This window comes from Lytechinus variegatus, chromosome 11 (genome assembly GCF_018143015.1).
Source record: "Lytechinus variegatus isolate NC3 chromosome 11, Lvar_3.0, whole genome shotgun sequence".
Taxonomy (NCBI): domain Eukaryota; kingdom Metazoa; phylum Echinodermata; class Echinoidea; order Temnopleuroida; family Toxopneustidae; genus Lytechinus; species Lytechinus variegatus.
Window position 1 is genome coordinate 10804056 of NC_054750.1, and position 23620 is coordinate 10827675.

Below are 23620 nucleotides of genomic sequence, written 5' to 3' on the forward strand. Positions count from 1 at the left end.
TGGTTTTCACTAAACTAGTTTCAAAAAGTATTATGAGAACAGGTTCAGAGTGACACAGAGTCAGGGAGCAAGAGAGGGACGATGGAGAGCAACAGACAGAAGAGAGAGAGGAGACGGGGTAGGGTGCAAAAGGGTTCAAATTCTAACACGTTTGTGAAATTTCATTATGGAGAATAATCATCATTCTCACACTACACATCATTCAAATATTTTGTTGTAGTTTTCAAAAGGCAAACACATCAATAATATTGAATTTTTGCTGAACAATCAATATAGATCACTAGAATTATAATAATATCAAAATATCATTTCAGAGTGGATGTGGTAGAGAAATTACATCATGGAACTAGCTCAAACCAAATCCATTTTGTTCTTGCTCTTCTCATTTTTGTCCTGCAAATTTTGGCACAATCGATTTAAAATCTTATCTACACAGAATTCATATTTAGAAATATCGAATATGAATATTCCACATTCTCTTTAAGATATTAGACACAAAGGAAATATTAATGAGCTAACCTTTGGATACAAAAATTAAGAAAAAAAATAGCAAACAACCAAACAATAGGAAATGGCAATCACAAACATAACATTGCTTTTCTTGACCTTTAAGGATATATTAATTAATTTGTCTTAATCTGCTTTCACTCCTCAAAATGGCAACAATTATTTTCAAAATTTGCCAAAATTAGTTTCATTTTTTCATCAATTAAAAGGACATAAAACAAGTCAAAAAAATAAAAGAAAAATGCAATAGTTCATTAAAAAAATGTCAATTTGAATTTCTAATGAGTGAGTTCACCATTTTCATATTGTTGCCAATTTAGAGCACTGGAAGTTGTATATTTTTCTCCATCTGAACATATTTCATGTTTTTCATATTAATTCCTAGCATTTGAGATAAAGAGAAATTGCATATATGTGTCTTCTAATAAAGACACTATACCTATACAGGTTGAATAAGAAGTAAATTGATCAAGATTATTTATGTAACTGTCATACTAATTATAACATTATCTGTAGATTTATTCTTATGAATATAACACTAACATTAACTGTAAGATCAATTCCAACATTAACCATAATCTTAATTCTAACATTAATCCTAATCTTAATTTCTAAACATTAACAGTAGTCTAAATTCTAACATTAACAGTAATTTTAAATCTAACATTAACATTTATCTTAATTTCAACATTAACAGTTATCTTAATTCTACCATAAACTGTAATCTTAATTCAAACATTATCCCTAATATTAATTCTAAAATTAGCCTTAACCTAATATCTTACATACAATTCTAATAGTAATTAACCATAATCTTAATTTTTACCCACGACCCTTCAAAAAAAATCCTTGCAAATAACATTTCTGAGCATTAAAAAAAGGGCAAAATGTTTGTCATCCAATAGAATTACCCAATAACACCCCAATACAGTAATATTGTAATGAACAGTATTAGGATTTGATAATCCTTGCTTAAATATCATTAACACATACCACATACTGCATATATTATAAGAAGTGGTCAATGATAAATAAGAATGATAACTTTAAGAAACAAAACCATTATATATTTTTTTTGTTTGTTTTAAACAGACATATGGCACTGTTCATTACTTGGAAAGTCACAAATCAGATATCTACATGTATTACACAAAGTATCAAGTGCTAATGCTAGATTTTAACGAAATATAGACAAAGTATTTCAAAGATATTTTGCAAAAGCTAAGATTACACAATTTAGCGATGAAAGCGCAAGTAATATATTGCTTTGAAACTGAAATGCACAATATATAAACAATTTGTGGATATATACATGAATTCATGTATTTTTATAATATTACGAATTCAAAGCAAATATTCTATTATTAAAAAAAATCCTTTATATTTCAACTAAAATGCTTAGACATGTTACACCTAACTGGCAAAACTAATAATCAATTTTTTGAATTGCTATAAAAAATTTACTTAACAGATCAGGATCTCATTTCATACAGACTTGTTATAATGACAAATGCACAATTTCTATAACAAATTTACCATCAGCCAATCAAATTGAAGGATTTCGGTAGCTTTTAATTGTTACTGCACATTTGTTATTATAGCAAATTTGTTTCAAGGTGATGATTCATTCCTCCGTAAAAACTTTGATCAATACCTTCCTTCTCAGTCTCATACTTTTGTAATATTGAAAATTGAGAAGATATGGCAATTTTAGAAATTTGTAATAAAGGTTTAGATTTGTTTATCCACTGTGTATACAAATTTGATCTCAAAACGTTTTCAACTTTTTGTAAAACAATGCCTTTCTGAACAAAAAATTGTGATGAAAATCTATATTTTGCTTTTATTCATTTGGTTCAAATCATACAAAAATATATTTTGCCATCTCTGAAAATACAAAAATGAAAATGGATTTATTCACTTACATTTCACATGAAGATTGTTCACACATGCAATCATAAAACATGCTTTTACTGATGTGCATGCTGTAGCTGTGTTTTTACACTTGTGAACCATGGGTTGTAAAAATATTTTTACCACGCATGGCTTCCCATAGATGGACCACTGATTTAAAACATACTTAAACAATAGTCACTGGTCTAGCTATGGAAAGCCAAGAATGCTGTAGATGTGTTTTTACACTCATGAACCATAAGTGTAAAAACACTCATGGTTCATGACTGAAATATTTATTTCACACATGATTTACCATAATTGGTCCACTGATTTAAACCATGCTTATTGGTCAAACTATGGACAGTCAAGTGTGAAAAAAATATACAAAGCTGAAGTAATGTTTGGCCATTGTTTTAATCAGTGGTGTAATTATGGGTACCTAAATGTGGAGCAAATGTTTTCACAGTTAAATAAAACAACTGCATACAAAGTTAGACTGGTTTAATCAGGAGTCTAACTGTGAGTAGCTAAATGTAAAGAAATATAAAGATATTCAATTTTTCTCTGAAAGCATGGACCCCGACCACCGTTAAGCATAAGGAATATATATTTATATGTCGTATTTGACAACCCATAGTCAAACTATCATTTTGAATAAAGTTTAAAATGCTGTGTTACAAATGGCTTCTGTGTAGAAAATTCATAGGCAGCCTGGGAATGATTTAAACCCATGACCTCTGGATTACTCAGGCCAGTGTCTTAAACCACTTGACCAATGGAGTCCCCTTGTATTCTTGGATCATATCATCCCATGAATAATAAAAAAAAGGACATTTCTTCAGCACTTCATACATTAAAGAAATAAATCCTACCAGGTACCAAATAAATATACCTGGGTTGAGAGCAGCAGTGTTGATGAATTTCTCTCAGAAAAGGACCAACCAAACGGATTGGGATTTGAACCGTGGATCCACTGACTTGGAAGAACAGAATGAGGACTACATCATCAGCTTCACACATGGATATGATCTACCTACATGTGCCTAATACCAAGGATGGAGTCAAGGCTGGCCTCAGGGTCATATTTTGCTGGCCTTGGCCTTGATCTCGGGCCGAATCATGTGTACTGAGTCTATGGGTGGTTTTCTCCAACGGCCTCATGACTCGGAGGATCTCCCAGCCTTGACACCAACCATGCCTACTACCTATTTTAGGTGTCCTAGACAGTCTTCGAGATGTATCTAAGTCTTTCTAGTTGGATTCCTCAGTCCCTCATCGCTTGGCAGAGAAGGACAATGGTCCTTGTCCAAGGGCTGGTATAGGTGTCTTGGCGAGTAGTTTGTTGTCGGCTGTCTTAAGGGCAGCTAGTTTCTGGTTCCTGATCAAGGTCATGTTGATCTTCCGTTGCGTGACCTCGCTCTTTAGTCCTCTGACCTCCTCTTCAGCTTGATTGCGGATCTGTAAGAGAAAATGATGGAATATCATCATTATAGTCATCATCATTGTCATAATCATCACCATTCCATCATCATCATCATCACCACCACCACAATCATCTTTGTCATTATCATCATCATCATCACCATCATTATCATCTTCACCATCATCATCATCACTATCATCATCATCTTCACCATCATCACCATCATCTTCATTATCATCATCATCATCTTCACCATCATCATCACCTCCTTCATCACCCTTCTCATCTTTACCTTCACTTCTCTTGTGAGATTCATCCTAGAGTTGTCAACCTTTCTCCGGATTTCATCCAATTCATGCTGCATCTTCAAGATATTGATCTTATGGTCATTCTGAAAAAAGAAACAAAATTACATAATACTTTACTGTCATCATTAATTCATCATCTACATGTATTTCTCTCAAACAAATTTGTAATGTTGCCTCGTGCAATGCAGAATTTACAGCTATGTCTTTTTTTCCATTTTATGTTTTCCACAATATGCTATTTCATCCTTTCTCAATGCAATGCGATGGAATCATGAGAAATCAAAGCATGAAATCTGAATAAGCTTTTTATTTAAACCAAAGATTAAGAACTGCAAGTACGTATGTGAATTTGGGCCTTATTTTTCATAGAGGCCCTCTAGCTCTCCTGTACATTATTGATGCACAGGCCTACATGTACATGTTTCATTTTTTTTTTTCTTTTCAAATGGTGTTTACATTAATGAATGCAGTTTTTAATTAGTCCAATGTACATGTAAATTAATTTGCATACAAATGGACTCAAAACAGAGCAACATGCATAATTACAACATAAGGAAAAATTTGAATAAAAAAAATCCTACCTTTTTTGATGGAGGACCTTTGACTGATGTAGTCCCCTTTTTCTTCCCCTGCAGATGACTGAGTAGTTTATTATGCATCATATCCACTTGGCTTCTCACATCGTTAACATCTCTCTCCAAATCTTTTGTCTTCCTCTTCTCATCAAAATATCTCTTCTTCCAATAATCACGAGCTTCAAGAAGTTAATAAGACAAAATAATAATGATAAAAATATTCTGCTTTCTCATATTGAGCTTAAATCAAAATGACATGTATACATGCTTTACAATTTATGAGTCATTATCCTGGTCACTAGATATCTGTTGATTTTTTTATCAGTCAGTATAATTTTCTTATCATTCATGATTATATCAAAATTAATTGTCCTATTTCTCAATAAACATAGGGTATATTTCTTTCTTTTTTTATGTGCAATACATTTTTTATTTATGATGGTTTCAGAAAAACCATGTATATTTCCTTTTATAACACATATTACAAATTTCAAATCAATTCTTAATATTTCTCTTTCAATCCCAACATTTTTACCCCTCCCTACATTTAAAGTCCATTTCCCTAAATATATATTTAGATTCCTAATTTAGATGCATGAACTTTCTATTTCAAACTCTCCAGACAAAATGGATAAAATTTCATAACTGATGACAGGACAAAAGGTTAAAAAGAGAGGTTGTTACAAGTTTCACTGGTCTCGGAAATATGCTATATATCAAATATTCAAATATATATTGAGTTATAATGAAAGAATATCAGATGACAAAAAAAGAAAAAGCATTTTCATTTTCCAGGTATATAACTTGACTCTAATTATTAAACACTATATTATCAAAATATACCCAAGACTCTGAAAAAAGAGAAAAAAGATGAGCTTTTAAGATCAATTTAGGTACCAAATGGAGCAAGGCTCAATGATGGGAATACAATGAACACTTTCCACTGGGAGTGAACATAAGATTGAGAAAAAAGATCTGTATTTTTCTTTTAAACTGAAACACATTTAATATAATACATGGAAAGAAAATGATAGTAAGTATAATATATTATATTGTTAAAAGGACAAAATGAATGTTAGATGAATAATGCACATTAGTGTTGATTTCATTACATTCTCAAATGTGATATCTTGTGCATTACAAAATAATCAAATTTGTGATATCTCTATAAAATTATGAATTCTACACAAATATTAAGTATAGATTTACAATCACAAGATAATATATTTGAGTGTACAAGGTCTACAGTCGAGTGTCATTTAAAGCAATTTTATCAGTTCAATGGTTAATAAGTGTTAAACTCACACAGCAAACTAATTACTGCAGAAATACATACATAACATACATGATCACATATTTGAATCAACTGATAATCAGAATTATTAGATCTTACCATTCAATCAAAAATATATTAAACCCATTTCTTCCATTTTAACAATTAAAGGAAAGGAATATGAAATAAAATGAAATGAATCCCCAGAGCAGGATATTTACATGTTTTTATTTCTAAAGTATTTTTGTAAATATCCTATGCAGCAAAAGAACATACATGTAGGTCTCAAAATAATATTTTATCAATATTCATGCAATGTATTTGGAACACAATGAAGCCCCTAAAATCGATACAATTGTACAGGAGCAATACATTGATGGGCATTAAATTGTCAATCAGCTAGATTAGATGATAAAATAGCGTACCGAGTCGATATTGATTTAGCTTCAATTCTACCTTTTGAGTTTGAAAACGCGATATCACTAATTAATCTCAATTTCCAAATCTAGCAAAATTTGTTTTATCTTGCTGTTCCAAGGCTCATGAAATGTCCACAGCTATAACAAAGGAATGATAGGCAAGTGTTTAATCAGGTTGCCTATGGAGATTAAGTTATGTACATATTGACATGCCTACACAGTTTGTTTTTCCTCCCCTATTCTTCCCTTCCTCTCTTTTTTTTCTAAGGTTTGCTCAAATGAGATAGCACGTAGTGTTAGGGAACTAATTTCTTTGAATCTTTGATAATTATGATTGCTTAGCTCTTTGTGAATTGAATTTCATTGCAAGGATGATAATTATTCTATTGACCCCATCTTCCTTACTACACAATTCATTTTCATTTGGTTATGGTACATGTATAAATATACATATACTGACTAGAAAAGTTTTTGATCTTATTTGTTACAATGTAGGTTCTTTGACTTGAAGTTATTAAGGAAGACAGTAGTAAATCATTAAATAATTTCACATTAATTTGTACAGTATGTTCAGCAAGGTGTGCAATAACCAAAAGGAAATAAGGCATTTGTACCGGTATATCAAATGTCCGTTGGATTGGAAGTTATATTCATGGGAACATGATTGGGATACATATTGCATTATGGGATACAAATGGAAGTATTCTGATAGATGATCACTTCCTACATGAAGTTTCATGACAAGAGTCAAGATCTGGGATGAATTTGGCCTCATCTCTCAAAAGGACAAGATTGTTAAATGTAGGTCACAAATACATGTATGTTAAACACATCAGTATGTATTTGTAGAGCTGCTTGATAGGTCTATAAAGACATTTGCGAACATAGAAATATTTACAATAAAAGAGAGTAATACTTATTTATTACACTATACAAAAATAAAGAAAAAAGGAAAAGTTCTCAAGGCAAGGACAAGTCAGTTTAAGTGCACAGCATAAACATGTACCAGAACTACATGTACATCTTCATTAGTACAGGCAAAGAAGTTAAATTATTTATACTGGACAGAATATATACATGCATGTATACAGAAAATGGTAAAATGGAAATGCAGAAATGAAGAAAATATACATGCCTAAAACTACTGCATGACTACGGGTATTGCAAGAAAATTAATTTGCAATCAATTGAAAGAGATCAATTACATCTTCAAATTATATGTCAGATGTTTGGTACACAGTATGCATTTTCATAATCTTATCCTTGCTGTTCATATTTTTTTCCTTCAATTCAGTTCTCAATTGTACTTTCATAGTGTCACTATTCGATGAAATATTATGAAAATGAATGCATCCCAAATCAATTTCATATATTTTTTTTTAAATGAACAATTTCAGCTTTTAAGCTGCATATTCAATTTTACAGATATAATAAACATAATTGAATTAAATCTAAATAAAAAATATATATACCAAAATTTAGGTAAATGATTGATCGATCTACCTAGAGTAAATCAATTCATATTTCCTGTTATAAATATAAGAGGCAGATCAGACATAGATCACAAATACAGAATGATATGCAGACTTAAAATTTACTTTTGAAACTGAATTTTACTTGCAATTAATTGTTATTTTCTTGCGATACCCCTATGAGGTGATCAGACACACACAAAGGTGGAGAGCAGCAAATCAAGAAAGAAAAAACATCAGAAGACTTACGATGAGTAGCTAGATCTGGCGTGATACTATTTGATCGTGGTTTTGATTCATATAAAGCTAAAGACAAATACGTGAGAAATAAAAAAGCGAGTGCAAAACAATTATAGAAATAAAATCTACTACAATGTAGACAAAATAAGAGTCAATTGAACTCCATAGATTAACGCAATAGGGAAAAAAAGAAGAGTGATTTTATTGCGATACAAGTACGACAACGCTATTTATTTAAATTAAATTTGTTGACTCATGAATTTGACTGCTATGAAAACATTCAACCCTTTTCCAGGAAAAATGCAAGCAAAAAATAACTGAATTCATAAATTGACATACACACAAACAAATACAATAATAACTAATAAAAGCAATAATTGAAAAATACATTGCATTTCAAATCCAATTCCATTTATACATGGTGGGTAAAAGAAATTAACAGATGGGTGATCCACCTAATAAATATTGCTCATAAATATTCCTTTTGACTCTCTATTTTACTCCATTGGCTCTTTTTTTAGATAAGCAGTTTTCAGCAGCTTCTTTTGCCAAATATTGCTTTTGTATTTTTGACAAGTAATTTCCTGGAACATTCAATTCCAAATAATAAATTTTGTTTGAAATTCATGCCAGTGAAGATTACTAATTCAAAAAAATCTAGCACTGATGCGCTGACACCATTATTTCAATTTTTGACGATGTGTTTGCATCCACATTACTAGCTGGGTGGCCGCAGGCATAATAAAACTGTTCCATTTTCTACTTCAGCAAGAGAAAAACACGTGCTGAATAATTTAATAAGAACATATGAAAGACAAAGAGGGGGAAAGGAAAAGGAGGAGGGAGAATATTACGAATTAACTCTCAGTTGCCCCTCCATTCTCAAGAAAATAAAAAACTGCAAATCAATCTATTTCACTTTCAGCTTTAAACACTCTCAACAACATCTCAGGTGAGAAGATCTTTTATGGCTTCACAATAAACTCAAAGCGCCTCATTCAAGAAAAAAATGCTTCATGATACTGTATCATTTATGTTGGAAGCTATTGAGAGACAACGATCTCCCTGTAAGTCCTTTAAAGAGTTGAGCGTTTTACAAGAGGGGTAACCTTGTCAAATCTCATAGTGTTTGTACAGGCCAATCAATGTGGTCTAGACAATAGGCCGCAGAATCAATAATAGGGGCACGGTAACAATCGGCCCGGGAGTGTTTTGTTTGGTGCCCAACAAGGAAGGGGAGGAGAAGGAAGAAGGATGCCACCAGATGGAGGTGAAATGGTACAAGTTGCGGGGTCCATGCTTCGTCTTGGAGGATTTCCAGCTCATTTGGAATCACCTATAAGAATTTGATCATAATTTGTACAAGGATGCACAACTCTTTTAAAGTTTGTTAAAAACTGGCATAAACAATATCTAAGACTTGCCGGTTTTTATAATTAAAACAGTTGTGTGATAACTTAAATTATGTTCAAAAGAAAATTGAAAATGTACAAGGTTGCTTTTAAAAGTGCAGCTCAGAAGATAGAGGTGAGAAACTAAAGATTGAATCCTGAAAAAATAGAAATAGTAGCATACTCTTCTAATCTCTATTCTAGCATAAATTGCTTTTCATAATAGGCACAGCAGGTGTCCATATCTTCACAACGTCATAATAAAAATGCATCATATCAATATCTAGCTTGATCGTTTCCTCGCTGCCAAAGTGACTGCAAGAAACTTCCCCAGGAGGAAACTGATCGAGGAATAGGTGGTTTGTTATGCGGTTGATTGCATACACCTCCATCATGTCTGCATCATAATGCCTGATCAATAATAGCGCACAAAGACAGCAAGAATGTCGCTGATCAATCAATAAAGCAATTGAAAGGCACTTCCATTCAGTCCCATGCAATTGGAAGACAAGTGTTTTCCTAGCTTTCCTAGAGTGGGTGCCGAGGATATCACAGAATAACCCTGACGCAAGTGTCAAATCAGACAGCAACCTTCCAGAAAGACGCGACCCTTCTCCACCCATTTGCCAAAAATGCAAGCCTCTACGACACCATCCTAGGCAGTATATTTCAATAGTGTAACACAAGTATAGCTGGCAAATATCTCAAACTTTACATATTAAAAGAATCAAATGGTGTCTATCATCTCTACTACCAATCAATGTTTCCTAGGGTGAAAGCAAATGTTGCCCCATGACATTACCGCAATCAGTGCAAAAGCAAGTATTTCATATTTTTCAAAGAATAATGCAGCCATCAATAGCTGGCAGGTGCGTTGATCTGCTGGTGCATTCTGGGATATTTTCAGACTGTTTCTCTTCTGCTTTTATATTTCAATTACAAGCCATTGAAGAGTAAGAGGCTATTGACCATATCAAAAGTGACTACCAAGAAGGAAGCATAAAGGGCGCTAGGAATAAAGTAGTGAAATCTTAAGCAGGTGTTTAGATAGAATGCAAAAAAGAGAGGAAAAGTTATTATACATAATTATTATTATAAAGTATACCAAGGTACTTCTCCTTCGAAATGCCATATTCAATGAATTTTTGAGCTTTGGATTAATATGTATTCCTTAATATTCATTGCCAGAAAAAAAGGGCTTTCTTTGTGCAAAATACACTAGAACTGGTTTTCTACACTCTAGATGAAGATGGGCTTAATTTGTTCAATATGTCTCACATAACCCTTGTGCCACTAAAGAGATTCCAAACTTATGAATAATCAATAACCAAGCAAGAAACCTAGAAAGCAAGAAGCGGGTCAACAAGATCACTGTGAATAACAAACAGTCTTGCAGAGACAAATAAAATAGGCTTTTGCATTGTTTTGGATTGTTGCAGATGAATCATGAGAAAAAAATATGATCATTTTGTACTAAATAATGAACACAATACTATAAAACAAGCTGTTATGCACGGTAAGGTGTAGTAAAATATAGTGTCCTATATTTACAGAGTGCGTTTTCAGAAATTTGTATACAAAGCACACAAACAAATGTAAGACAGAAATTCATTGATCTATTATTAGGCTGCAAATTTCTGATATATTCTCATATGTATACAGTGTCACAGACACATTAACAGTCATATCCTACTATGGCAAAATGTGAACAATTACACAAGAGATATAATTTGCATGTACTCACATCTATTTCTCCTTTCATGTGTTTTTGTCTGGAGTTCCTTGGCCCGTTTGATCAGATTCTCACGCTCTTTCTCTTTCTTTAATCTCTCTTGCCGTGCTATTTGAAGTTGTTCCAATAAATTAGCCACTTCAGGAATAATACAAAGAGAATTGAAAAAAGGCATATATTAAAATGATTCTGATTTTTAAGAAACAAAATATGAATGTTAAAGATATAGTATGTGTTGGTAAGCACAGGAAACAAAAGCAAAATAAGCATTGGTATATTACATAAAAATAAAAAAATAAAAATGAGCCAGATAAAAAGAAGGCTAATGGCTTTCTACAAAAAGCTGAAATATATAATCTCGCTGTAAATGATAACTCAAATAATGAATTAAAAAGCCACATCATGATACAGAATACAAAAAAATAAATGAAAAATCAAGAAATCATTCACATTTATGTAAAAAGCAATTCATTCAACCAGTCATTGCGAGCACGCATATTTAGCAGGAAATATTTAAATGGATTCTATACCCGATTCCTCATAAGGTAAAACTGTCAAGATGAATGAAAATAGAAATAATACATCAAGAAATTACTCAATTATCATACTGTCATTTACATGTAATATACGATATTAAACTGTATTTACCTGTTATTTGTTTTAAATAACATCAAAAATATATAGATTTTAAATTACTATCGTGTTCTTTTTACCAACATCAAAAATATCAAAAAGTTTAAAGGAGAATGAAACCTTTGGAACAAGATAGCTTGTGTGAAAACAGAAAAATCAAAGAAACAGATCGACGAAAGTTTGAGAAAAATCAGACAAATAATGAGAAAGTTATGAGCAACTGAATATTACATAGCATAAGTGATCAAAATATTCAAATGTCAATATAAAGACTCAACTCACAAAATTGTGTTATCCTATGAAGAAATGGTATATCAACTTACTTTCTGGATCTGTTTCATAGACCTCTTCTTCGTCTGTTATACTGCTCTTCCTTATCTTCCCAACCTAAGATAAACAAAAACAAAATAGAGTTTACAAACGGGGGAGGTGATGTTTCATTTCAAGGTTGTTCATATACAGGTATTGTAAGTATGCATGACCAAAGAGAATATTGGGGGGCACAACGTTTTTTTCTACTGACATTTTACAAATGAGTAAAGCCCACTTGGCAATTTTTCATTAATATTTGTGAAAAACAAATACAGTATTTATCAATTACACACCTTCTCTTTGTCATTTCATAATTATTATTTCTTGTTAAAGGTCCATTCCTTTTTCCATGCTTTAATCACAGATTTTTATAGGTTGTGTAGGAGAGAGCTATACTTTTCAAAGCCTTTTCTTTTCATTCCATGCTTGTGAAGCATCATGTAGCAATGTTATCAGGCATCCAAAGTCTTTAAATTTGAACATTTCAATTGTGAACTGATACATGAATGTAAATAATGTTTTTAGACTAAAACACATATTTTATACTCATCAATTTAACTGACAAATATATGTGAACCTTCAAATCGATATTCAAATTAGAGACTTTGAAATAACTATTGATGGTTAAAAGGCGCTCTTTCTCAATATAAATAAACTCACAAGAACTACATGTAAGGGAATGTTTAGTGAACTAAATAGGAGGGAAGGAAGCTATGTCTAAAGACAGATCTAAGGTCGTAAAATTTTGTAACATTTTGGGGCATCATCAAATAACAAAGATCAATATTTTTTGTTAACTCTGGAACTAAATGAATTCTGCAATGAAGTAAAACAAATTTACAATTTACACAAGTTAGGCATCAAGAGTAAATGTGCCAAAACAGTCAATTAGCTTCAATATCTACAGTACTCACCGATTAACTTGCCATGACTGCTCTTTAATGAAATAGTCAATAAGCAATCTACCACCACAATTTATAGTTTCACCTCATGTCTGCCGTGTGCTTTTTTACCTTTCACATGTAGACAAAATCAAGTGCAAAATTGTACTTTACAAAGAAATAACAGGTGGTGTACAATGTCTAGGTGTTAGTGTGTCAAATCTGTTACCATGGCAACCAATGATATGAAAGGTAAGAGACATTTAAAGGACGTACCTTTGCTTTCCGGTGAACTTCCGGTGTGAGATGCACCCTTTTAATCCCGTCCTGTACAGCTTGCTGTGAGGCCATCTCCATCTCCGTATCCTCCCTTCGTCTGCTCCCCCGACCTGGATGCGGGAGGTGGCCCACCTCCTCACCACCTGCTCCATCCTCATCCCACGTTGACTGGGGTTCGTAGTCCCGTAACTCGTGTTCCGCTTGTCTCCTAATATGTTCATCGTCCAGGACATGCCCTCTACTATCCAGGGATTGGTTGGTTTCCATGGCGATGGCAGCATCATCATAACCATCCTCACCCTCGCCCAGAGAACCATTGAGAGCTTCCATTCTCTCCCTTTCCGTGATGCTCCGCCGTCTTTCCTCTTCGAACTGTCTCTCAGCTTCTTTCCTTCTTTCCATTTCTTCTCTCATCCTCTCTTCTTCTTTTCTTTGCTCCTCCATCTCTTTCTGTCTTTGCTTCTCCATCTCCCTCAGCCTCTGTTTCTTCATCTCCTCCTGTCTTCTGTGCTCCTGTTTTCTTTCATCTTCTCTTCTCTCTTCCTCTCTTCGCCTTTGTTCTTCTATTCTTTCTTCCTCTCTTCTCCTTTCTTCTTCCCGTCTTTCTTCCTCTAACTGCCGATCCACTTCTCTTCTTTCTCTTTCCAGTCTCTCCTCCTCCTTCCTCTCTTCTTCTCTTTCCTGGATCTCTGCTATTCTTTGCCTTTCCTTCTCTATCTCCTTCTCTTCATAGCTATCTGATCTCTCCCATCTACTTCCGGATTGTTGGAATTGTCTATTATTTTGTTGATCAGAGTTGAGTTGGTTGTAGTATTGATCATCGATGTCGGATTTCCTTCTGAAATGTCAAAAAAAAAGAAAAATATTGAATTAAATATGCCTCCTTTAGTCTAGGATATATGTTCATCTGGAAAGCGCAAGTATGCTATAAATTCAAAATAAGACTGTGGACAAATCCAGCAAACAGTACTGTTTTTAGCAAGAAACTTAATGGATATTTCATACAAAAGTGTTCAGAATATAGAAAATAGAGTTTTATCTTATTAAGTAATGGATATGATGGATAATCACAATGTTCTATCAAAATAAAAGAAATATAAATAGAATTTCATTTTAGATGGTTAACAGTTCTACCTTTGATAGTCTGGGTCATCATCGTCAGGTGTTGGCTCTGCTATCCCAGAATCCTCATTAGTGTTGTTGGTGTATGCATCCGGGCGACCGGCTTTCCCAGGCACTCCCATCGTGCTCTGCAGAGGGTCACCCTTGTACCCCTGCTGCTGCTGCACCATGGGACTTTGACCTGGGGATAGGGTGTCAGAGGTTGGCATATCAGGGGGTGTGGCACTCAGGGGTGCAGGGAATGGCACACTGTTAGGATTGTTACGAGACAGTCTACGAGAGCCAGACTGGTGAATGTTGCTGCTGTTGTTGTTGTGGTGATGGTGGCGGTGCCGGTGGTTGTTAGTGTGGTGTTGGAGACCAGTGGTTGCGGGCGGGGAGTCTTGATCGACATCCTCCCCATGAGATGCATTGTTAGTGGTGCGTTTGTTAGTGGGGCTTGCAACATCGGCAACTTGGTTAGTATCGTCATCGAAATTTGACTGGGTGTTAGTTGGATCGGCTGTGTGAGATGAGATGGGATGGGATGATTTAGAGTTCTTGAGGGTTGTTTTGTGTGGATGAGACCCAGTTTGGGACTTGACTACAAGAACATCATACGTTTGATTAGCTCTAAGGGGTAAAGATTGAACTGCGTTTGAAGTAGCGGAGTTGTTAGGGGATTGGTGAGCAGCTGTGTTATGATTGTCAGCCCTTTTATCAGGACGAACAGCTACAGGATAATTGCTACTAGACTGTTGAGCAGAATCTAAAGAACTTTTAGTCAGGTTAACATTTGGGGTAGGATGGGATTGCTGGGGAAGTGAGGGGTTGGGATGATGGGTGGGTAACCTTTGACCTGGGAAGGAAGTGGGATGCATTGTGGGAGAGTCCCCTGGTACCAATGTAGAGTGGGTGATGTGTTGTGATGATGGAATAATCATACCTGGTGTGATATATAAAATTGCAACAGAAACAAAACAAAAATAAAAGCAACAGCATGCACAAAAAATAACAAATACATGAAGCATGCAGGTAATAGTTGTACAAAAACACAGCATACAGTGAACTTGTGAAATAAATATTAGAATGAACTGAATATATACATGGCAACAGCTGCTATTGATCTGCCCCCCCCCATTACTTTTGACAATTTTTTTTAATCTCAGTTGTCGTAACCTCTGAACTCAAGATAATACTGGTGTGTTGGCTCAGTTGGTAGAGCGTCTGTCTCACAACCGGAGGTCGGGGGTTCAAACCCCGGCCGCGTCAGACCAAAAGACGTTAAAAGATGGGAATTGCTGCTACCCTGTTTGGCGTTCAACAATTAAAGGGATAGTGCCTCGTCGATCTGGCGCTGCACGGTGGCTGCCGGGCCCACGATCAATTGGGCAAAGCAAATTTTCGGAGTATTTCATTTCATGTCTATTTCGAACAATAAATTATGAATTTTCATTTTTTTATTTTCATTAATAATATATGATTTATATAGCACAGGTATCCATCTTATTAGGTGATCAAGACGCTACTATATTACCCTGGTTAAGGGAGTTGACTGATTCTGGTGCTCAAAGATTTCGAGGGGTTGTCCCGGGGAGTGAGTGCAGCACTATGTGGGTAAATTTCTTGAAGAAAAACACAGCATGGCTGGGAATCGAACCAACATCCCTCCAATTGAAAGACAAGAATCTTAACCACTAAACCAAGGTGCCCCAACAATCATAATTTAAAGTTTATATTTTTGTATTTAATCAAAGACTATATGAGGATCCCACATTTTTGGGGAAAAGGATATCCTATACTTAAAAAAAAATCTAAAAATCCCCTCCAACAGATGTACCAACATTTGTATGTCACTGTAATGTGGTAAATTTTACAGAGATAGTGATACAACAATTATTGACTACACTGACATGCCAATTTGCAATGAAGACAATGAAAAAATAAGAAATAATGAAGCATCATGCAAATCTAGCAATGTGCAAGCATGCAAGAAGACAAATAAAAAATGCCATTTCTTAAATTTAGATTTTATTCATTAACCCATTGAATGGATAATGCACATTATTAATTGACCTTTTATTGCCCAAGTTGTCTTTGAAATATGGCTCAATGGGTTAAAAACATAAACCGTGTCGAGTTTATTTCCCATTTAATTATAAAAGGTACTGTACATGTATATAGAGAGATTATGATCACTCAACAAGAGATTGTTAGGTTTTTTTTTATTAATGAATTGCATGTTATTGTCATTGAATCACTTTAATAGACTTGACAGTGAATTATGCATGCATTATAAGGAACCCTGGACCAATGATATTTAATTACAAATTTTACTCCAAAAAAATGCAATTACTACCTAATCCAAATGCATCATATACATGTAAGACAAAAATAAATTCTCCACTGGTATTCTAGTCACTTCAACAAATTATTTTAATCACATTCATGTTGTCAAAAATGTTGCCAGACCTTGATGTAGCAATTAATCATGAGCTGAATTAACTGCAAAAAACTTTTAACATATTTATGTATTAAAGCAATCATCATTCACCATTATACAGTGTAGATTAGTTGGTAAACTGTTAGGAAACTTTTTCCAAGACGAAATCATCTTCAGAAGTTGAGATTACGTATCTAGGCTAGTTTGATATTTTTTAAAGAATAGTCATCATGCTTTGAGGAGCAACTCATGCTGGTACGTGAACATGGAGTGGTACGGCAAAAGAACATGTAACTTTGCAAATATCATTTTAGCTCTCAGCATCTGAACAATATGGTAATAAAAATAATACCACTTTTGTGTACCAGTGCCTTTGAAGATATTAATAAACAACCCAACATTTTAATGAATAAAGAGAAAGCAATCAAAGCAATGAAATTGCAAATGAAAATAATTAGTGAGCAAAATAATATTGTACTTGATGGATAACTGTCAACAATGGATGTGATGTTTCACCAGTCTGACTGCTCCTGAGTATACACCTAAAGATCAGATTACTCATTTCCTCTTAAATTCATGGAGGTAAATCTCACTAGAACTTTACTGTCATGAAAATAATAGAATGCAACCTACATGTAACTTGATGTAAACAAAAGGTAAAAATGTTGTGCTTTTTTTTAACTTCCCTGAATTCGAACATGGAAATTTCCTCTTCATTAAATTTCATTGCTGGAGAGATAAAGGTACATTCGTACAATGAAGTCATTCAATGGACATCCTAAATGCATACTACATGTACATGTGTATTGTTTACTTAAAACAGATAACATTATCAATTATAGATTTCTTCTTTTTTGTTAACAAAGTATGTGAATATCCTCTTGAACTTTATCCCTTGTAAATCAAAACCACTTCATATATATATGTGTGTGTAAGTGTGTATGTGTATTAAATGTGCTAAAACTCCTTTTTTTCAGACTGTTTTGTGCATATATGGCTTACCAGAGTTGGGACCAAACCACACATGTAATTTCCTCACTTTACAACCACAAAAAAGGAGAGATAAATAAGTGATTATAATGAGCAGCCAAAGTATAATAAAGTATAGTACTGTTACCAAGATGTATTCTCAATCAAATTTCCAGAAATTTGTAATTCTTTGATCCAGGTAAACCTCATCAAACTGAAATTGTCAGTATCTTTTTCATTGAATACGTTATCTCTTTTGATGAAATATTCAGCCCATCCTAATCTACTATCCTTACCGATACAAATGCCTGATGTCTGCACTGTCCTATCTTGATGCAACCTGCTTAGTTTATCTGGCTTACTGACCGGTAGTACCTCAATGACCTTACCCTGTGGTCTTTGGACAGTTCTTGAGGATTCCTGGCCCACCTTTCTTTCTATTCTCCTACCACTCAATGCCTTACTCTGTCCGCCTAAATCCTTCTTCAGCCTTGCCTCTACATTCCTACCCTTATTGTTCCTGTCCCTAACTGGCGCTAAAGTCCCTTTCCCTGTCTCTGGCTCTGATAGCTTAGATTGTTTGGCTTCCTTAGACCAAGCCGCCTGGGTCTGCTTGAGTCTTTTCGTTCTCTCTAGTGCGGCCTTACTCTTAGGTGTCTTAGCAGCGGCTAATTTCTTGTTCCCTAATGTAGGTTTAACTTCGCCTTTCTTGGTTAATTTAGAATGGGCTTTGCTGAGAGTACCAGGCTTTTGTTCTTTAGACTTGACTTTCTTGGTCGTGTCTAGACTTCTCTTGTCCTGTGGCTTTCCTTGACCAGTTTCTAAAACTACATGTATCTTGCTTTCTTTACCTATGCCTGCTTTGGAAAGAGAAGCATGTAAGGCAGTATGCATTACAACCCCTTCCCCTTCACACCCTTAATTAATGATTAATCTCCCAGCATGCCGGTGATCAAATAATCATTATCTTGTAATGGTTCATGAATTACAATTGATTCAGTAATCATAGTTTAAAGCTGTAAAACTGGAAAAATATTATCCCTTAACAAATGCCTCACACCAACAAAGAAAAATATAAATCTTTGTTGAATGAAATAATCATTGATTCATGATGAGCCAAATGAGAAATTGATTTCCAATTGATTGACTGTAAACTCAATTATGATCAATTATTCAGGAGATACATCACCAATCACTGCACCAATCACATCAATCCTAGAGAAAACTCACCATCAGACACTGGTGCCATTCTATCGTGGTTGGCGACCTGGGGGAAATGGGTAGGCATGCCGTTGATTGGCTGAGTTGCATCAAGACGGGGGGAATAGTCCGGTTGAGACCCGGGGTAGGCTTGGTAGGCTGGCATGCTCCGGTCCTCCAGGACAAAAATCTCTGGCTGCCATGCCTATTAAGATCAAGAAAAGAAAGAATTACAAAAATTGAATACAATGGCTTCTATTCTGAAGTCCTGGGTGTGTGTCACAAAAAGTGTGATTTATACTCATATGTTATTTAGAGGCATGATATTCCCTTCTGAAAAAAAAATCTGAAAAATAGCCAAAGGTTGCTAAGTCACCGACTTCTGAGGCGCCCGATCGGGGCAACAAGCTCTTGCACAGTAAAGAAAACGAAAGTGAAAATGAATAAAGTTTATAGGTTTAATTGGAGGATAAAATTAAAACTAAAACTAAAAAAAAAAATCTTCACCAAGAGTTGCCAAAATTTCACAATTTGTGAGTTTACATCCATGAAATGGCCATCCATTTTCCATATTTTAGTTGTCACACTCGGTCATCACCATAAAAGTCTACATAATATAATAACGACATATAGAATGTAAAATGTGAAATTTAAGCAACATTTTTGAAGGTTTTATTTGTCAATTTTATAGGGTAAAACAGTTGTCAGAATAAGAAAACAGTTATGCTTTTAACGGCCATTTAAATGGCATTTAAACATTGTGATTCGGTCCTAATTAATTGGGACTATTTTTTTCAATTTGTGGATGAATATGATTTTAATACTTACTGCAGGAGGCAAATAAGCCTTGCATTTCATTTCCTGCTCCTGCTTGGGCTTCACCTACAAAGTGAAGAAGAAAAAAATCAGAACTATGATTGGTAATATCATCATAACGTTAATTATTTCTTTAAAAAAATATGTAGGCCTGGGCCTGCCTCGGGGTGAAAAGAATATCAAACATCAAACCAACCTCGGGCCACCTACACAAGACCACCTCAAGAGGTGGTCTCAGGCTGAACTCGGACCGGCCCTGGGCGATCAATTTGCAGTATGTATTAAAACGCAAATCTACCTTGAACCCGTCCAGTCCAATTGCAGTAGTTTGCAGCACAGACCCAAGTTTGTCAATAGTGACCAGTGTAAATGTTAGTTGGAATTCAGAAAGGAGAATAAAACCAATCGGGAATTGGTAAATTTTTTAGATTTTATGACTCTTAGACTCAAAACTAACTTTAGAATGAGCCTGCATCTGTGTTGAACATGTAGTCCTGACATGTACTGTATGAAAATGAAAGTTACCCCCCCCCCCACAAAAAATAATAATAAAAATAAACTAAATATTTGTTAAAGCAGATTCTCACAGATTATCACACAACATTCTTACAAAGTAATGCAATGTCTGCATGATACATGTACTTGTCTTCAGGAACAATTATCATTCTGTAACAACTTCACAGATATGCTAGGTTGAGATTGGCTGGGAAGTACTGTTACTATGGTAACCATCAGGGAATGACAACTTGTCAGTGATGCATGCTATACAGTGTGTATCAAAAAAAAAATTACACTTTGGAAAAGCCCTGGGAATTAAAAAATATACAACATGTGGGCATTTTTTCACTTATATAATCTTGGGTTTGGGTCTCATCTATCCACTGAAAGTAAAAGTTTTTACAATATGTTACACTTGAGTGATCACTGTCCATTTTTGTAAAGCTCGCAGAAATCTGTTTGCGCAGAAATGCTTTTTTCACACTGTGTCAAGGGAAAGAGTGAAATCAAACTTACACTGTGAAACATTTCTCATACATTTCCCTTGCAGTTTTAGTCAACTGAAATAAAACTGATACATTCAAGCATTTTGTAACCATTTTGCCACCCAAATTGAAATTTTAACATTTAGTTAGAACAATCTTTACCCTTTTTGTGTCAGCTGGATCTGAAGACATACATGTAACTGAATCTGAACAAGTTTATATCAGACATCTCCAGCATTTTTTCACTAAGTTTTTATCATTTAAAGTGGGTTTACATTTCATTTTTCATTGTTTCTCCATACTTTTCTCAAGCTTGACAATGATTAACTATGAAAATCAAGCCTGAGCCATTTATGCACTCTTCGAAGTGTTTTGGGCAAGGAAACAAGTTATAAAAGGTAAAAGATATCTTCAAATCAATTTTACTAGCTAAATTCCATGTGTTCTTCATGATTATGCATAACTATTTCAAAGTTCTGCGCAAATAATTTTTCACTAACTTTTCAAAAGTATGTGTTGCTCACTCAAGTGGAAATATTTGACAGTTATATCGTCATTTGCTTAAATGGATCTGTAACAATATTAAAATGTGGAAAAATCTTCAGGATATTACAAATGTGTAATTTTACAGGATTTTTTCAAAGTGTAAACTTTTTTTGATATGCACTGTACAGTAATTACAGAGATTACATGACATTCAAGACATGACATTCAAGAAACAATGACTGCTTATTCTAATCTCCTAACCATGAACAATAATTTTCGATGGTCAAATTTGTGGGCCCATTTGTTGTCATAGCAACACTAATGGCATAAATATGAAAGCAATTATAATTTTATATCCATAATGTTGCTGGAATAAGCATAGCAATCAGTCTGATGGCAATGACAATTAATGTGCCCAGCAATAATGCTTTTCCCTGTATGCAGAGTCTTCGGATTTTTAATGCCAGCGTGTCTGGATTAAATGAAAGTGCATTTAGCATAAACTTCATTTTCACAAGGGCGCTGCAATTTACCTTTTAAGGCAAAACGCCTCCTTTCTAATTAACTTCGGTACAATCCATGTACATGTAACCATATCAACCAAATGTGGCTCACAGTTCTATACGCTTAATCAGTTTTACAAGTCATGCACGACACTTGTTAGATACGGTAATAATAACCAGTGATTTTTCTACCTATCATTTCAGAACTTGGTGCAGAATTCTTTTAAAATGGCAGCAAAAAATGTGGTTTGTAAATGTATTCAGCACTTTGCCTGCACCTCCAAGGAAAAATTCCATTGGTCTAAACCTTTTTTAAAAAAAGAAAATAAATGCAGGCAACATATTTTCTGATTATTTTATAATGAAAGGCACATAACCAAATCAAGGCTAAGGAATTGAAATTTTTTTTCATTGCTTATATAATCTTTGTATTTCTTCTTGTTTTACTTATAGGAATACCAGACAACCACTAGCTATGAAAATACAGAGTAGAACCTTTTAATTCATTCTTTAGCAAAAATTTTCTCTCTCCACTCTAGATTAATTCTGAGATTAATTAATATGATGTACAGTACTTTTTTGTATAACTACATGTAGCAATGCTCAATATTGATAAAAACAATGATAAAATAAAGGTCCTTTTTACTTTCCTCTCATCCCCTTTTTTATTTTTTTTTGTCTTTAGAGGTGCTGTTGCTTTTTTTCATTTATATTTCAGAGAACTTCATGTAAGTTCAAACAGGTCACACACCAAGAAAATACCATCTAGGATGACCATATATGTGTAAGTGTAAAGAAACTAATTATTGTTGTGGTTTTGCATTGTTTGATCTTTTGATTGTGATGGTGCCCCAAGAAAATTACATGTACAACAAATCAATGAACATGACCATGTTGTGGTATGTATTCAATGATTAGTTGTTCCAATAAAATATTGATTATTGACCTTTTACAGCGCTCCGTTTTGTTTCACCGATCTGTACTCATTTTTTCCCACTTATTTTTTTCTAGCCATTTTCTACGAATCAAATGAACAAAAATTCAACTCAAGCAAGCATATAAAAAGAGAAGAAATGCATAGACACTTGTTGTTCTTGTTGTTATTTTGAATAGGCAAACTAGTCATTTTTTACTATTGTTGCCTTGTAAAATTGCTTTCCTTTTTTTCAAAAACAGAATAATTTCTTTGTTGAATCTAGAAAAAAATCTGACTCAACATGTTAATATGGTAAAAAAAATAATTAATTTGGTCTAGTTAATAGAATCAGAGAGCCCTCACTGGTGCCTGTTCTCAATTAAACCGTGCAGGATTGAAAGTGAAAATCGTGAACATGTTGTAACAAGAAGGAATTTGTTTCATTTTGGGAATAACTAGGCCTATACACTTTCAGCTCTGCAATGTTCTTCTGATCAGAAAACTTCATTGCACTGAGAAAATATGGAGTCCCTGTTTTTTTCCAAACGATTGCACATAATTGTGATACACTTTACATCAAATGTATCACTTTCATCAATATACACTTCAACTTAACCCCTTAGCAACCAGATGTTAGCACTGGTGTGCAAAGCCGCCATGTAATCTGGCATTGCTAACAATTCTGTAGCTGGTGAGTATTACAACAAGTAAATTGTTCTTCCATAAATAGATGGTTTCTAACAATAGACACACAATGGAAAAGAGCAAGCTGGGATCACTAGAGCGCAACAGCCATTGAAGAGTTTCTTGTTGTCAAAAGAAGCCTTTCACAAAGACCACTTGCTGATGATGATCTGGGGGG

At 34.1% G+C, this 23620-nt stretch overlaps 1 protein-coding gene across 3 annotated transcripts in view; it reads right to left on the reverse strand.

Moving 5' to 3' along the window:
* Nucleotides 1–2228: 2228 nt before the first annotated feature.
* LOC121423625 (spermatogenesis-associated protein 1-like) overlaps nt 2229–23620 on the reverse strand; it is a 28164-nt gene continuing 6772 nt past the window's right edge. Inside the window, exons 4-13 of one of the 3 annotated variants that reach the window (XM_041619014.1) lie at nt 19883–19936; nt 19085–19259; nt 14476–15388; nt 13339–14179; nt 12193–12256; nt 11249–11374; nt 8123–8179; nt 4716–4888; nt 4119–4217; nt 2229–3861 (exon numbers count right to left, since the gene is read on the reverse strand). In XM_041619014.1, the coding sequence (XP_041474948.1) occupies nt 3676–3861; nt 4119–4217; nt 4716–4888; nt 8123–8179; nt 11249–11374; nt 12193–12256; nt 13339–14179; nt 14476–15388; nt 19085–19259; nt 19883–19936 (2688 nt within the window). In that variant the 3' untranslated portion in view covers nt 2229–3675. The remainder of the gene's footprint in view (nt 3862–4118; nt 4218–4715; nt 4889–8122; nt 8180–11248; nt 11375–12192; nt 12257–13338; nt 14180–14475; nt 15389–19084; nt 19260–19882; nt 19937–23620) is intronic. The other 2 variants (XM_041619016.1, XM_041619015.1) reach the window with 2 other exon arrangements.